The sequence below is a fragment of the Populus trichocarpa genome, chromosome 18 (genome assembly GCF_000002775.5).
Source record: "Populus trichocarpa isolate Nisqually-1 chromosome 18, P.trichocarpa_v4.1, whole genome shotgun sequence".
Taxonomy (NCBI): domain Eukaryota; kingdom Viridiplantae; phylum Streptophyta; class Magnoliopsida; order Malpighiales; family Salicaceae; genus Populus; species Populus trichocarpa.
In genome coordinates this window covers 15408513-15426547 of record NC_037302.2, presented here as the reverse complement: position 1 = coordinate 15426547, position 18035 = coordinate 15408513, and the positions used below count along the sequence as shown (strand labels likewise).

General features: G+C 35.2%; 1 protein-coding gene and 1 pseudogene across 1 annotated transcript in view; both read right to left on the bottom strand.

Annotated features, from left to right (window-relative positions):
• Positions 1–1178: 1178 nt before the first annotated feature.
• Positions 1179–4225, bottom strand: LOC18110929 (probable disease resistance protein At4g27220; annotated as a pseudogene).
• A 3470-nt stretch (positions 4226–7695) lies between these two features.
• Positions 7696–18035, bottom strand: part of LOC18110927 (uncharacterized) — a 93235-nt gene continuing 82895 nt past the window's right edge. Inside the window, exons 2-12 of the mRNA XM_052449266.1 lie at positions 13928–15309; positions 13565–13572; positions 12888–13063; positions 11473–11533; positions 11287–11385; positions 10593–10687; positions 10276–10389; positions 9948–10015; positions 8765–8875; positions 8105–8333; positions 7696–7921 (exon numbers count right to left, since the gene is read on the bottom strand). Coding sequence (XP_052305226.1) covers positions 7811–7921; positions 8105–8333; positions 8765–8875; positions 9948–10015; positions 10276–10389; positions 10593–10687; positions 11287–11385; positions 11473–11533; positions 12888–13063; positions 13565–13572; positions 13928–15288 — 2433 coding nt within the window. The 5' untranslated portion in view covers positions 15289–15309 and the 3' untranslated portion in view covers positions 7696–7810. The remainder of the gene's footprint in view (positions 7922–8104; positions 8334–8764; positions 8876–9947; positions 10016–10275; positions 10390–10592; positions 10688–11286; positions 11386–11472; positions 11534–12887; positions 13064–13564; positions 13573–13927; positions 15310–18035) is intronic.

Below are 18035 nucleotides of genomic sequence, written 5' to 3'. Positions count from 1 at the left end.
TACACACTCCCTCGAGAACATTCAACTGGACTTGAGCTTTCCCAAGTGAAGTTGTTATAAGAAAGATATATAAAGACAACCGATGACAAAACTTCAAAATATCTCTCATCTATGAAGTTATTGAATTAGGATTTGTTTTTTCTTTGTTCTTTTTTCTTTTTTCTTGAAACTTTTGAAACATGAAATCTTTGGGTTGGAGCAGAACTTCAAGCTGAAAAAGAAATGTAGTGAAAATAGACGTACACGTTCTTGTTTCTTCCCGGAAGCCATTGAGGAACAGATCCAGTGAGCTTGTTTCCTGTCAAGCACGTTGACAATTTAAAAATGACAAATATCATACTACTCAGAAGCTTACTTCCAAGAAATATATGAAAGAAATAAAAATGTTTACCACATCAACTGACAGGAAATCTATTTTTGCCGGTACAAATGACGTCAGACTTTATCCGGTGAGGTTATTGAAGCTGAGATCTCTACATTGTACAAAATAAAAGTCCTTAAGAGGAGAAAAGAGAAAAATAATTAAATAAGAAAAAAGGGAACTATGTGGTGCAACTTTAGGATTCTCAAAAGAGAAGCACAGCAGCTCATGTTTTATCTTTTTGGGCTGAGATCAACTGAAGATATCAGTTTTCTAGTTCTTCACTAGGCATTTGTTCTGTAGTAAAAGGAGTGTTTCCATAGCTCTTAATTGTACTTCCAAATGAAAGCTTAACCCAAAATAAAATTTTCAAAACCCTAATCTTCAACGAAACAGAAAATCAAAGCTAAATAACATAATTATACATAACCAAAGTGTAAATCTTATTTTTTAAATTTATTTTCTCTAACTCTCTTCTCCTTCCTTTATCTTTCTTTATTTTCTCTTCCTTTTCTTTCCCCCTTCTCTCCTGCCGGTTCTCACTTTCTTAGATCAGATTTTCATCTCTTTTTTTAATCCTATTTATACTTATCAAGGTTTATTTAATTACCACAATACTCTTTATTTATTTATATCTATTGTATTGTCTAAGCCTTTAAAGACTTTGTTGCCTTTTTCTATTCTCTTATATTTTCAAAACATCATAGTATAGGCCCCTCAAGATAGGAACCTTGTATGTGCCTGTAATACCAACAGTAACCATAACAATATCTATTAGTATTAAAAAAAAATTAAGATAAAAGAAAAGAGTGGATTATAAAAAGGTTAAGGTTGGATACTCATAGTTTCTAATGCAAACAGAAGTTAAAGACAGCGACACTGAATTTTTGATGAGCCTAAAATAATAATACTGAAGTTTTCCTCCTTAGGAGGTTTACAAAGCCTTAAATAAGCCAGAAACCCTATCTCAACTAGAAAATAAAAAGAATTCTGAAAATACAAAAGAAAGAAGCATAAATCCGAAATAACAAGGAAAATCATAAAAAAAGAAATTGTCAAAACCAAGGCCCTAAGGTGAGATTTTCAAACCGGTTGGAGTAACGATTCCATTCATTCATTGTTGTAAAAGTTTGAGCATGATCCAACAGTCGGTTGAAATAACCTATCTCATTGATCCATAAATGCATTTACTAGATCATTCATGTAATTTGTATAGGACAGATCCTCATTTAGTTATGGTAGACCCATACTTGATTGCTCATAATCAACTGTTATCGCAAGCTCGACTATGTCAAGATGTCTTGGCCATTTTCAAGCAATGAAAGACCAATTGGCATCTTCTTCAGCTTCTGACAATTTATTACTTTCATTTCTTTCAGGGAATCGCAAATCAGTTTTGCACTACAAATGCTTTTCAGTTCTGGTAAGTCAAACAAGCTCAGAATTCTTAGCTTTGGGAGTTTGAATTCGCTGCTACTGCTTTCTTCACCCATAACCCCTTCTTCATCTGATCTTGTTCCACCTATTATCTCCTCCATTTTATCACAATTATAAATTGCAATATTTTCTAAGTTTGCGAGGTTTGGTAGCAAGACAAGAGGGAACAACTTCTTCATACTTGTACATCCATAACAATAGAACTCCTTAAGACCAGAAAATATACCATTATAAGATGGCAATGGTAGTGGAGCAGAGCAGAACCATGAAGATGAAACCAAGCTCTCCATGCTATTGCAATTCCATATCCTGATGACCTCCAGTTCAGTTGCATACTTTATTAGAGAGGAAACATCGCATAAACTTGTGCCATCATCATAATTATCAATGTGCAATTGTTGAATGTCCTTTGAGAACATGACCTGAAAACCTTCATCTCTGTTGATACTCAAGTTACCCAAAACAATTGTTTTACTTCTGCCACAATGATGATAGTAATCCAGTAGTCCCACACGAATTCGGTATGTGCTTAGTGATTGGGTCTCATCTCGGGATTTAAGATACTTCAAGTAGTCAGAGTGACCTTCAAAATGGCATTCCAGAGTTTCCAACTTCTTCAAGCATCCTACTTCCTTTCCTTTAACTGTTATCGGAGTATATCTTCCATCAATTAGCTCTTCCTCTAGTACAAAGACTTGCAGGTGAGAGAGTTTAGGTAGCAACCCACTAGGAAACTCCTTTTCACCACATCCATTCATTCTAAGATACCTCAGGTTGCATAGACATTCCATGCCTTGAGGTATCTTTTCAAGTGCCCAAGTACCAGAGAGATCTAACCTCTTCAGTTCCCGGAGCTTTTTCAATGATGGTACATGCCTTAACTTCCTACATTTTATGAGCAATAATGCAGTGAGACTCACCAATTCAGAGACAGAATCAGACAGTTTTGTGATATTTGTACGAGACAAATCAAGAACCTTGAGCCCATGCAACTTTTCAAAAAATGAATCTGCAATAAATTGCAACTTTGAATTGTCACATAACAGTAGAATTGAAAGACTGGGACACCTTGGTGAATGACAGGAAATAATTTCTTTAATTTGGTTATGCATCAGTGAAACTCTTGTAAAATTCTCTGTCCACCTCTTTGCATCTGGCAATTCTCTTAATTGTGCATCTGCTTTAAACATGCCTTGAGAGTTCTCTTGTTGTATTTGGATCGCCATGTCCCTAATCAAGCCATTCATCTTGACATATCTACAATCATCAAACATTTTCTTAGCACTTTCCAATAGGCAGACATCTTCAAGTTTATTAAGCATCGAGTGGCCTTTGTTAAATTCTGCCTCCCTACTCTTCAACTCTTCTATCACTCCATTGTCAATCAAATAAGCTATCAAATCCTCTCTAGGGATCTCAAAGTCTTTCGGGAATAATGCACAGTACAAGAAACATTGTTGCATTGGTGAATCACTTAGATGGTTATAACTAAATCTCAATCTGTGGAATACCTCAGGTTCCATATCGTCTTTTCTAACTTTTGATTCTTTCAATTCCTCCAATGCATTCTTCCACTCACATATGTCAACCACTGCCCTCATGGTTCCCGCCATTGTTATAATTCCTAGAGGCAAACCAGCACATTCCCTTGCAATTTCTACTGCTACTCGTTCCACTTCTGGAGAAAGTGCTCTGTCATGTCCAAGTTTCTCCATGAACAAAGTCCAAGCTTCTGTCTCCGAAAGTGGCTTCACTTTGATTTTGTGTTTGATATCCATCTGTTGACAAACCCTTTTTGATCGTGTTGTCATAATCAACTTGCAACCTTTCACTGGGACGGGGATTCCCACTTTGTGTAGCTCAAAAGTGTTCCACAAATCATCTAAAATGAGAATCCATTTTTGTTTCTTCCTTAGTTTTTTTAACAATTTGACAGCTCTACGTAGATCATCATCTTCACTTGAAAAATCTAAATAAAGACATTTAGCAATAAGATTTTGCAATCTCTTAATGCTGAAATCTTGAGGCAGTCACCCAGAAAACACAATGAGAAATGTCTTGTCTTTCTAGAAGTTTATTATGGATATGTTGCAACATTATTGTTTTACCAACTCCTCCCATTCCATAAATGCCAATTGTTGAGACTTCATCATCCGTTAACCAAGACAATATCACACTTGTATTATGTTCAAATGCACGACCCACTAGCTTTGTAGAGCTAGTAGGTAATGGATCTCCTTTTGTCTCATTTGTGTTGCCTGTAAGCCCTCCAGAAGAGCTAGCTCCTACACCAGGCTGCACTACCCCTCCAGTCCCATTCTCTATATCATCCTCCATTACCATTTCATTGATCTCTTCCAAAAATCTTCCAAGTGCTTGAACCATTGTATCTGGTGCTTGTATCCTTCCTGCATCCCCTGCCAAATTGTCGACTTCAGTGTTTTGTTCTTGTGGAGTGGTTGAAATGGCATTATCATTAACATTGCTTGAACTTGCTATGCTTTTATGTCTTTTGTTGCCACCATGCATAGCTAGAAAAGCTTCTTCTTGAACTTCTTTAGGCACTCTTTCACAAATTGCAACACCATGCCCTTCCTCTCCAGATAAATGCCATTTGATCCTCGTAATGGAAGTATTGTTAGGAAATTGACGCCTACAATACTTACACTTCATCTCCTCAACATTATGCCAAAATGAATCATTTGAGTGAACCATTTTTCCCTATATATAAAAACAGAGTCAAAATATTGAATAAAATTAATGTAAGTTACATCAATCGGAAAAGGAAAGGTTGAGACTAGAATAAATAAAAAGAAAAAACAATAAATAAGGCATGGATTATAAAAACAAAGAAAGATCAATTTATTTATACTTGGAAGCCATTGATGATCCTAACTCCAAAGTTTCTCATTAAAATTTCTACAATCGTTACATGTCAAACTATTAAAACACCAAACTTACATAGTTCAAGTCTAGAGAAAAAGGATTCAAACAATAGTTACATGCCAAAAACGATAACAGCAACAAAATGAAGAAGATGAAGTATAAATACTTTACCAGGATTCTACAACCAGATGGGCACTTCTATTTGGAAGAGCCAAAACAATTAGGTGTAGAAACAAAATTCGAGGTAAAAAACAAGAAAAGAAAGTAGGATTTACCTTTCAAGCAAGAAAGACAGATGGTTGGACTCCAAATGAGATGATTCGATTCAATCAGAAACAGGAAGCACAGATCATCAGAAAGGTTTAAGAAATTTGGTGAGGGAAATTAGGAAGCCAATGGTATACTGAGACAGATCAAGCAGAAGACAAAGTCAATGTTGCAGTAGCTAGCTACAATGATAGTAGTATGGTCAGATCAATGACAATTAATTATTGTATTGTTTAATAAGAAGGAAGGAACAGCTTTCCTACCAAAGATTATATTATAAGATATAGCAAGTTGCTTTTAACCTTTAATTATATGCATGTGCTACATTTTGCTTTCACTTGCGAATTTCTCAAGTCATTCACATTGTTCTAATCCATTAAAGGGGTAAATATAGTAATATTGGTTTTTGAGAGTTTTAACTTCTTATCCTTCTCCTCGTATGCGTCAAAGGGGTTTCATCTTCTTAAGAGATTAGCATGTAACACATTTAGAGGTATTGATACAGTTAAGTGAGAAATTCCAAAAAGCTGGCTCACGACAATGGCCATGGTTTGGCTTGTTTGGTCATGTTATTCAAATAGAAACTCTGCTTATAATCTTAGAGCCTGTTACCTAGTGTAAAGACCATCAGTAGCATTTGAAAATTAAGAGGCCATGATCAGGAGATGAGAAAAGGAAGAGAGAGCATCACTGACTACACAACTACAAGAAGCAGCAACCATTTTAGTCAAATAGAAACATTTTGATCTGATTTGTCTTAATATCAGATTTAACTACAATCTTTCATATTAAAAAAACAAGTTATACAAGGAAATGGCAAATATAAAATCGGATCTGATACATGATCTCAATACTGTTATAAGAGGGCAGGACTAATGCTCAGTTGCTACTGTTTCCTAGTTAGTAAAACCTGCACTGGATGGTCTTGTGATATTTGTTCCTGAAAGATCCAGAAAGACATTGCAAAGGTGCCTTTTACGGGACATCAGTTTTATATTCATAGTCCATGTAATTGCCATTGTACGTTCATTCTACGAGTTCCTTTAGGCGATCAACAATTTCTCATAGCTTTTTCCACTACATTCCCTTATTTACAATTCTATAGACATGGAGGATATCATGAGGGCGATTGGATTTTCTTTGACTATGCTATTGAGTGGAAATTGTGCACCTGGATTGAACACGCAGCTGTTTTCAAGGATGAAGTAAATGTTGTAACTGGAGATGCAAGAATTGGAATATTGAATCTGCTAGATTCTCAACCTTGTGTAAGAATGCTGGAAGTACATGGAGGCGATCAAGCCCCTGTTCCTGGATTCATTGAATTTAGTTGCTTTAGATGAACAAGTTTCCGTGGTTCAGTTGCAAAACTCAACGTTAAGGGTTATGTGCTCTACCTTTTGAGGATGGAATGGGTGAAGGTGAACGGCTTAGGAAATCCTTGAGTCTAATAAATTAATGAAGATAGAAATACATTGGGACTATTCGCACCTCTGCAAATTATTTCAAGATACTATATATGAAACGACATTTACTAATTAGATTTTACTGAACTAACTCTCAGAAGACGGCTGGCCTCCTCAGGTTCTATCCACGAGTTTGTGGAATCAGAACAGTATGATCCGTTTAAAGACATACTATAGGTTTAAGAATTTTGGTGAGGGAAGTTAGGAAATCAATGGTATACTGAGAGATCTCTCTCTTAGTGGAAGCAACTTTATCAAAGTGCAATGTGCAAGCAACTGTATCAAATTAAAATTTGGTGAGGGAAATTAGGAAATCAAGGGATACTGAAAGATCTCTCTCTTAGTGGAAGCAACTTTATCAAATAAGAAATTAGGAAATCAATGGTAGACTGAGAGAGATCTCTCTTAGTGGAAGACTAGCTATTAAAGACATTGCAATTAGCAAGCATCTTTATGTTTTTTTACTCTAAAGAAATAAAACAGAGGTGCAAATCCCTTGTGCTTCCTTTGTCCTGTATGCAATGATTACTCTCATGGAAACCACCATGCCAACTTCATGTCACTTTCTGCTTTATTTATTCACACTAACTATTCAACGAGTTCACATTACACTGCTTTAAATCCTCAAGTCTAATGAATTAATGAAGATACAAACTCCAAAGAAAATCACTTGGCCAGAAATAAGATACTTCAGTACTCGGGTCAGCAGCTAGCATGGATAAAACTATCTCCTTCCTATGTTTGAGAGGGCTCTGACGTTGCTTCCCATCTGGCACACTGTAACTTGCAGATCCGTTTGGCTTTTGCACTTGCACCAAGATGAAATCTTTAATCTAACAGAATTGATACTGGAAGATGTAGTCTCTGTGTGATCTCTCGTTTTCCTTGTAGTTTTTTGTATTTCAACACATGAATTCTAGCTAGTTGGTTTAACAGACCCTGACTATGCAGTTACTCTCTGCTTTTGGCAAAGAAGTGGGCTCATCAGCTTGTGATGAATTTCATATTAAATATCTGGATCTCGTGATGTCTTCAAGCAAAGTGTACCAAGTAGTCAGGAGAACATGGATACAAATTCGATCAATCTGGTCTACTGAAATTAATTTTGCTAATAAGAAATTGCAGAGAGATGCTTTCCTTTAGTCATTAGCTTGCTTGGAATGGAAGAAATGCCAGACTTCCCAATATTCAAAGTTCCAGTACTTCTGTTTTGGTTGCTCAAATACTCTGGTACGGATATAGTCCAATCGATTTTTTATAAACGAAAAAGAAAAGAGATTAACTTCAATTCTTTGATTTATTTAAGAAATAAAACCATTACAAACCAAATATTATTATTCCTGCATGCATCAAATTGTTACACTACTGTTTGTAGATACACAAGAAGCCATAGCTAACTTGGAGATAAAAAGCGCACCCTAGCAAGTGTGAATTCTTTTCCATCTATCCAAACACCAGTTTGTGACCATTGCACATCCTCCCAGTCAAGATTCTCCTCCAATACCTGTTCAAAATCACAGATGTTGCGGTCAGCCTAGAAGGATAAAAAAACAGAAGAAAAACGTAACTACAAGCTGACAATATGAGTTTCTTCTGCAGTCTCCTTATTTGACTTCGTGAAAATATGACAAACTTTAACATCTAAATATGAAGAGATGTTTCAAGGAAAGAAATTGAAATGAAGTACCTCAACATGTTCCAGGGGCAATGGGATCCCAACTGACTGCATGACCTTCTGCGGTAGTGGTTTCTTACAGCGAGACCACCGGAATACATCAATAAGAACATTATCAAAGTCGTGCTTCTCACCGTTTGAGGAATGTGGGTGGTGATTATGGATCTTATTTGTCTCTTCATGCACCTGAGAAGCCTGCATCACTTTCACCATTTTCTCTCCTGTAAAACAGAGCTCGTACCTTCACATAAGAAATCAAAAATTCAGAATCAGAACATCACTAAGAATTCACCACGTGAACTTCATGATTTCAATACCTCAGACTTGCACAAAAAAAATGTTCGTTTACTAAATATTTTAAATACATAAACCAATACAATTTTGTTTTCTATGCATGGGCAAACAACAAAACAAATAATGCCTGAAATTACAGAAGTCATCATCAAGAAATTCTGTGGCAACTTTCAGCTAGTTATGAAAATCATACAATACAGAAGCTAAAGCAATTTTACTGTAAGACAAAAAAAAAGTTACAGAAAGATATGAAAATCATACACAGAAGCTAAAACAATTTTACTATAAGACAAAAAAATGTGCCTCCAAAACCTACGTGCGGTATCAAGCTAGAAAGCACAAAAAAAGAAGAAGAAGAAGAAGAAGAAGAGGGAGTACCTGCATGAATGTGTTTCTAAATATAGAACTTCTCCCTTTTTCAAACGTGCAGAAGTATAGAGAGGCTTTTTCAGACCCTTGTCAGCAATAATACTAATGCTGTATTTTATCCTGATACATTATGCAGGCATAAAAATTGAAACATTAAACATTTTACTAACATACAAGTCAAGAAATACGAGAGAGTTAATGGACAACAGCAGCAACAAGAAAATTGGAAAATTGCAAACACCTTGCAAGGCAATGAAAATTAGTGTCCACGTAGATAAACAAAAAGGATAAACACTTAATGATGTCATGGGAACATTCTAAACTCCAGTAAACTGTCATGTAAACATTCCAAACTTCAGATAAGCATGTCTATTGGTAGGAAACTGTGGAGAGTTGATCGAATGAAATATTAGAACAGCTATATAAAACCAAGATCTAGGGTTAGGGCACGTATAGTAAACTAATGGCACAACAGTTGTACAAATTAATAGAGGATATCTGTTATGTGTTGCTAAGAAAAAAACTTAGAAAGCCTTTAAAAACTTGGTAGCTATTAGTTTTCATAAACCAGAAAAATCCCATACAGAAAACAAGAATAATTCCCTAGAAGGCTATCAACTTCAAAACAATAAGATGAAACAATTGATGCCACAGCACATTTAACGGAATTTGTTTGGATGGATATGAAATAAACTCTCTATGAGATCTAAGTTGAGAGTTGTTCTATATATAAATGTTCAAGCCCTTCTTTTCCTTTTCTGTTCCCTCTACACTTGATCAGAAAAGAGAATTAAATCCAAACACAAATACCGATGACCTATTTTACACACAGCTATATGATAAAAGATCTAAATTTTCATGTGAAGAAAAACTTGTTACATCACCGAGTTGAAATAGGTCATCATCATCTCTTTATTGCAGCCTTAGGTGCATTAAAAGCAAGATCCACAGGTCAACGACTACTAGCACAATAGACAAACATATGCATTTGAACACACATGCAGTTGACATTTTCATTAATAACTACATGATATGGATATCACTATTAATAAAACACAAAGCAAGTTTCTTCCAAACCATTTTGGATGATGGCAAAATTAACTTCTACTTTCCATAAGACAAAAATCTCCAATTCCATACAGATCTGAAAAATTGCAGGATATCATAGTTATCAAAAAGATCTAGAATCTACCAGGGCTCATTGCAAAGGTTGTACTGTATTGTAACTTCACGTACAAATCTCTGTTGCCGCAATGCATTCTGAAAGAGAAAAGCTGTCATAATGTAAGTAGATCCAAATAACAGAAAAGTGCTTGGTCACAGAAATATTTTAGCTCTTTTATTAGAAGCACAAACATGCGATTATAATTGAAATAAGCAAAATCATAAAGAGTAAAACATTTGCTCAGAGCTCTACCTCAGATGACAGTTCTACTAATTGATATAGGAACAGTATACAGAGAAGTAAAGAGTAAGAACATAAACTCAAAGGATTGTGGAAGAAAATGGCAATGTCATACCGAAGCTGCAGCACGGGTAGTCATTGTCCGTTCAACAGCTACAGGAGCAAGAGTAGGTTCCACTGCTGATGTATGTGTAAGACAGGGCTCAAGATCAATGGTTCCACCTCCTTTCTGAAATAAACAAGAAATTAGAAATAACAATGATTGAAGGCATTTCACGACTAGGATTTTGTAGGATAAAACAAGCAGCAAGCAATATTCGTGAAGATGGTAATAGCAATGCTGCTATGACACCCTCAGACATTTCTGAAGGTTCTCAATGAATTGCAGAAAAATGGTGACTAAAACTACAATTGCGAAAAAATTTCCACCACCTTCATGATGCAGCAACGCTCAACACGGTAGCTACAACCAATTCCAGCTCCCCAGGCACGTGAACGAACATTATTTCTCAGCATAGAAATGTAGCCTAATGCACATACCAAAGTTAGTGTTAAAATTCCACACAAGTAAAGCATGGATGGTAAGGACACACATGCAGAAAGGCAATACTAGCAAGAAAAAGTTAAGCGCGTACGTCATTTAAGTTTCTCATATAGCTTTATACTATTAAAGGAAGTATTGTCATCTTGACAATTGACAAAAGAGCACAGTTCAAGCATGTTGGGTTTTTTAAGAGCTCAAGTTATCTTGTTTGGAATGTGTCTTTGCATCCTTGTGATTCACTTGTGCAAATATGGATATGGATTATGCATGATTTTGATGTCAGCAAAATCAATTATACAAGGCCAATCTCAGACACCATTACAAAGTTGACTGGGCTTCAACCAAAACCCAAACTACTCAGACCATCTAGGTGATATCATTATTTTCACAAACTTCCAACATAAGAACTTCAAGAAACAACACAAATTTCATTCTGAAGTAAGATGTAGAGACATAAAAGTTCAAAAGGATAGCGGTATCCAGATTTGTAACATTTACATGAATTATTTGACTGCATGGTCATGATGTGAATGTGTTTAGAAATGGCAGCATCATAAAGAAGGCGAGATAGAAGGGGCTTACTATCTTGTGGAGGCAACACTCTGATAGTAGCACATAAGTCTTGGATGGCAGGTGGAGGAGGAGAAGCAGTGGGACGGAAGTAGCCTGTATGCATGAGAACTGCAACAAAATTGCAACATCAATATTGTTTCAGTTCACATATAAACAAATTATACAATTGCTACTGTTCATCATATCACAGCATACCAGCAACAAGATCAGAGTCATTTGTGTATATATCTGTCCCCCATAATTGTCCACCTCTTACCTGCACTTAATAAACTTAAAGACCTAAGCATGGGCATACTTATCTAATAGCTAATACCCAAACATGAAGGCATCAAACTATGCAGAGCAGAAATCCTGTAATATTAGAGCTTGCATGTCAAATAATTGCTCTTATAGAGGCCTCTTCTCTTCTAATGAAAGTTGACCATCTGACAATCCACAGTAAAAAATTGTACACATCAGAACATAAAAGGCACCCACATAACATACAACTTATCTACCAACAAATTGACCTTAAAATTTAAGAATAGCTGTATCTTTGAAAGATTCGGTTTGCAGACACAACACACATAAACATATAGAAGGAACCGAACCCCACACAACCGATCTCATCATTCAATTCTAAACGTCCCAAAACTTTCGGATAAAGGCTAGTTAAATTCACGTAATCAAACTAATAAGAATCGGACTCTATGAAGAAACCCTTATTCAGACAATGTAAAAAGGTTTGAAACTTTTTAAGGAAGCTAATGGAAATTCCATTGGTTGTTAGAACCTTACTATTCACAATTCGAATATTTCGATTCATTGAATATTACAAGCAACTCAAAAAATAAATTAAAAATAGTAAGCATAATTTAGAACAGATAGTAAGAGTCAGAATGTTGAGGCTAGAGTTCACGGACGACAAACCTTTGGTAAATCTCTCTGTTTGAAACTTAAACCAATTATAAATTAAATTTTCATAATAGAAAGGGAAGTGACAACATCAATTTTCATATTGGAAGGATTATTACTTTTTTATTAAAGCCATGAGATCTGGTAGTTTAAGTAGTTAGATGATAGCTTTAGAAGTATTATAACTTCCTGTGTCATTACAATGATCACGAAATAGCAATATGTTGAATTTTTTCAAACTTTTAAACTCCTGAGTCTTTGAATGACTTGGAACTAATAAATTAAATGAACTGATACATTTTAGGTTTAATAACTTAGCATTTTTTATTTGTTTTAGAAGCATGCAGTATGTAATCATCCTTGGACAATACTGGCAATTAAAAGTTCTGACCCCAATGCATCCTTAGAATTTCCCACGAGCTCCCACACAAGAGACAATCAATATCTTGCGGTAAGATAGAAAGGCATGGTCAAACAAACAAAAATCAGATGATGTAATGGGGAGTCCACGGCTCAAAGAGAACATCACTAACTATACCCTCACCTCTGACCCCCTTAGCATTTGTGCAAGCCCCATGGAGCCAAGAGACATACAATTCCAAGATAGTTTAAGAACACATTAAAAAGGAAAGAAAAAAAGACACATGAGAGAAGAAATAAATTATATGATGAAAACAAGCAAAAGCATCAACTATTACATACAGCAGCAAGCTTACTTGGCGATTTGTAGCAGTAATATGTTCTGCTGGTATTCGAATTTCAAGAGTGGGGCCCTTATGGCTGCTTTCACTATTTTTATCAGATTGAGATGCTTCATACTCCTTCCATAACTTTATCAGCTCTTGCATGCATTCACTAACTTTATAAATGACAGAGGATACCTCAGATTTGCCTGGAGCACCAGAAGGTAAATTCAATAGCCATATAAAGGAAATCAAGTAACTTGTGAACTACGATGTTATCAAGTTATTTTTTGTATCATCCATCAGTAAGCACTAATATGTTTACTAATAGAAGTAATTTATGACACAGAGACCACGAGTTGTTGACACAAGCTACACATTTGTTGTGACAAAGAAACCTAAAAAGGCCCAGAAACTACCAATTAATAGAAGCTTGAGAAAACATTATACAGCACAAAGAAGAAAAGAAAGGGAAAAGGGAAATATGAAAGCTAACACCTCATTCTGGCATATCCAATGCATTAGGAGAGTGGAAAAGGAAAGAAGTAAAAAAAAATCCAATTAAGCAGTGATAGCTAATGATTTCAGTTTTAGCATTCCAATCAGTACTCTGAAGGAGATCCCATCATCCAACTCCCCTGCAACCCATTAGCCATAGCCATAGCGCACGAATAAATTTTCAGCTTCATAAAATGGACATGACAGCTTACCTTGACATCTGCAAGATATAAAGGAACTTGATTATGATGAATTTAGACTATAGTTTACTCTTGAATTATTAAAGTGGAATGATGCTCAATTTAACCAATCTAAGAGAACAAACATGCTAAAGAATTCATGACAATGGAAAATTTGGTTAAAGGTTTCAGCAACAATAAAAGTAATTTTATCTTTAGAAACTATCATTGTAGGATAAATCTCAGGACACTTAGCTCCAATAATAGCAGTTTCCACTTTCATATCAAATATTTTAAAGCAAGTTTCCACACGGTAATCGTCAATAATCCAAAATCAATCATATGGATAACATACTTCCAATTAAAACAGCAATTAAGAAGAATTGAAGAACATACCCCTCAGAGTCCTGAGTATGGGACCTAAAACAGGGTTCACAATTTGCCACTTGCGGGCTGCCCCTAGGCCGAAGCATCCTCTTGCGCTGCTGGACTCCATAGTTAAAAACTCCTCTTTCCCTTTCAGTTGCAATTTCACCATCTGCACATCCATCATCAGATTCTTTCCCACACATCGTGCTACCCTTCTCAGGTCTATCTCCTTCTATGCCGGCTTCTCTTTCTTTCTTTTTATCTTTAGCTTCTTTATCGACATTTTTCCAGTTATCAAAATCTTTCTGTTTCTTTGGCTCCAAAGCTGGATTTTCCTGTTCTGAAATTCTAACAGATCCATCCAAAGACTCCTTTTCATTGTGCAAACCCTCCTTTTCAGCTCCAGTTCCTGATTCTATTTTCATGTGGTCCTTCTCCCTCTCTTTTAACCTTTCCCTGTCTTTTGACAGATCCTTCCTCTCCCACTCCCACCTCTCTCCTTCTCTCTCTTCCTTCACCAACTCTTTTCCCTCAGCAATACTGTTGCCTACTTGCATACTTCCCCTTCGATCACTTCTTTCCTTATCTCTGTCTCCCCATTCCCGGAGCTTCAAATCTTTCCTCTTCCTATCCTTGTCTTTAAATCTATCGTCACCTTTCAATTCAACTTTATTTTCTCCAACTGCCTCATGAACTTTGGCATGATCCCTCTCCTCGATACTGACGACTTCCTTTTCAATCTCAACAGGGCCTTGGGAATTTCCACGTGATATATGCCAAGGATCCACATGTACACCTGCAGATTCCAAACATCTCTTTCCCCTATGGTATTCTTTTGGTTCCTTCCAATTCACCTGACTACTTGCAGGACCAAAACCATCCTTTTCTATCTTCATGTCATTCTTCGGCTCAATACGAGCTTCTCTGTCATGCTTTACTTCTTTATTGTCATCCCCTCTACTATCAAACCTCACATCCTTTTCATTTTTAACACTTTGTGAATCCCTCTTTGCCTCGCCATACATCTCTCTTGCATCAGTCCTTGGCTCACGGTTTTCAATCCGGTAGTCTCTGCAGTCCTTGGAATCCCTTGATTCAGGCCTTCTTTCAGGAGCAACATTCAAATGAGAATCCATGTGTGATTCATTTGAAGATGGTGGGATTCGATACATCGAATGCAAAGGTGATCTTCTATCTACGTCTCGAGACTCAGTTCTGGGAATCTTAGCCACCCTAGCATCTGGACCCATCTCATATGGTAGATGGAACTCATTTGAAACCCCTGATGTCAGCTTAGGATACGAACCTGTATCTTCATGAGGAGGGAATTTCAAAGAAGAAGAATGACTACCCTCTTCATGCGATCTTTTAACAGGAGCACCACTCATACTCTATATCACCAACTTAACCTAATAAGAAATAAAAAAACAAGACAATAATCCTCTAATAAAACGAGCATTCACCCCCCACCATCACAAAATAAGAATTAACCTTTTTTCCAACCAACCGAAACCCTCCAAATCCAAGTAAAAAAAAAAAAGCTTTAAACTAAAAAACACCAAAATGGAGTCAGCAATGCTCGATATATACTGCTTCAAAAGCTTGAAACAATAAAACTATACATAAAATAGTAAACTTGAAATTGAAACTCGTCCTCTCACAAATTACAATGAGAGGAGAATAAATCAACAAGGCTTTCAAAATGGACCACCTTTCTCTCTAAAAAACTTAGGCTTTGAATTCTAAACACGGATCTTTGATAGAGCAATCTTTTTATGGAAACCAAAAAAAAACCCCGAACATAAACCAAAAAAATTACTCAAAAACATTGAAATGGCAACACTAAGAGAGGGTTTAGTTAGTTTCTGTACCTTTGTTGTTGCTGTTGTCTGTGTCAATTCCCTGTCTGCCTCTTTTCTTTCTTTCTTTCTGTGTCTTTCTCAACTTCTGCTCTGTTTTTTGCATTCTTCTGTACGCTAAGCTTAAGCTGAAGGTAAGCCGAATCCTTGCCTATTGGGCTCATATTTTATCCATTTACAGCCCATAGAAACAAAAGACCATTTTATGATTGTATCATTTTAAAATAAAATAAAAATTTCGTTTAAAAAAATAAAATAATATTGAATAATATTTAATTTTAAATTTGACACAGCTAAATTCTAGATCAACAAGTAATTAGATTTACCTGTTAAATCAAATTTATAATATTAAAATAAATAGTTATAAAATTCAGTTTAATCATTTTTAATCATGGTGGGTCAATATTCTATCATATTCTTAGTTGAATAATGTATGACTTTCTTAGTTTCCTACAAGTTTAGGTTTATTTCAATTTTTATATATATTTTTCTTTGAAATGATTCATATGTGCTGATTTTGGAATTGAATGTGAAATAGGATTCCAACTTTGAAATATTTTAGTGTTAGGATGATACCAAGAAACCCGAACAAATCACACAATAATTAATTCAAATCAATATGGTGGCAAATCTTGTAAATAATTATTAAATAAATTATATTTTCCCTATATTTATCTAATGAGTTTTTTTTTTTTTTGTAATTTGATGGGCTTTTTAACATTATTTAATAATAATTTCACTTGACTTGGATTTAATTTAATTGCATGAGAGTTTGAGTGGCGGTTGTTGGTCTTACTTTATTTTTAAAAATTTTATTTTTTATATTTTTTATTATATAAATTATAGTTTTAAATTTTGGATTAGCCTTAACAAATTAACCCATCTGAATAGCCTGAGACCTAAACCAATCCAAATTGAAGAAAAAATAGAAAAAATTTAACTAATCTAATCAAAAGTTGTTGTAAACAATCGGAAAATTGGTGGCATTTTTACCGTTGTGTCTTTGGGCCAAAATTTTTTGTTGGCCCATCAAAAGAAAACAAAACTATTTTTTGTTGGAATGATCGGCCTTCTTATATTGGGCTTGATCCATTACTATCTGGCCCAACAAAACAAAACCTTACTGAAACCCAGAGTCAAAACCAAAGTCAGAGTGATTTTATTATACTCAAAAAATATAATTAGTGGTATTAGTAGGGAGTAATTTGAAAACTCAATACATAATGCCTGCCGTTTCTTCTGCCTTCTGCTAAGCTAGCTTGACTCGGCCTTTCCTTGTGAGCCATCCATCTGACATGTAAAGCAATCCTAGCCGTCCCTTAGAGAAACTCTGAATTAACACCCCTCTCAGCCTCAACCCGATCAACAGCCTTCTTTCCCAATTCCTCTTTCAATTTTGTTTTGCAGACCCATTTCCATGCTAGAACCCTAGCTTGCTACGTTCCACCCCTCTTAAAAAACCTTCATGGTGAGGGTAAAGGTCACTCGTTCATTTCTAACTAATTACTTTAAAAGTTTATAATTACTTAAATATATCATAAAACGAATATTTATAAGGTTAAAAAAATATATCATAAAACAGTTAAAACTCCCTCTTAAACACTTCCTAAAACAATGGCCGACTTGATAGAACAAACTTGATTTTTTATATATATTTGCAGGCCGAAAAGGATATGCAAGTGTCATAATTCAATTTTTAAATAAAAAATAAAAAATAAATGAATAAAAAAATATTTGAAAATGGAGTTAAGACAATATAAATTTAAAATTCAGGGATGAAATTATCAAATTTAAAAATCATTTGATCAGCAATTGAAGAATTAATAAGTTTGAGAATTTAATTAAATTTTGGATTAGTTTAATTAAAGAATTGATAAGTTTGCAGACTTAATTTAACTTTAATTTAATTAATTAAAGAAATCAAAGATTTAAAGTTTGGAACTAATTCAAGGTAAAATTGCAGGAAATTAAAGTCTAAAGACCAAATTGAATAATCCAGAAACTTAGGACTGTTGTGTAAATGGCATTATAACTCAGGGATTCAATTGAAATTAATCTAGGGGCAAAATTAGAAATTGATTATTACTGATTAGGATCCCAATTGTTAAATTTAAAACGTTTAAGGCCCAAGGTGAAAATAGTCATTCCCAAGGACACGAACGGCACCGTTTTGAAGCACTGTTCATTATCCCTTTCGTTTCGCGCGGAGAAAGCCGATTCAACAGGGAAATCTGCAGCAAATTCGATCCAATCGTGGACCACGTCTCCTGCCTACG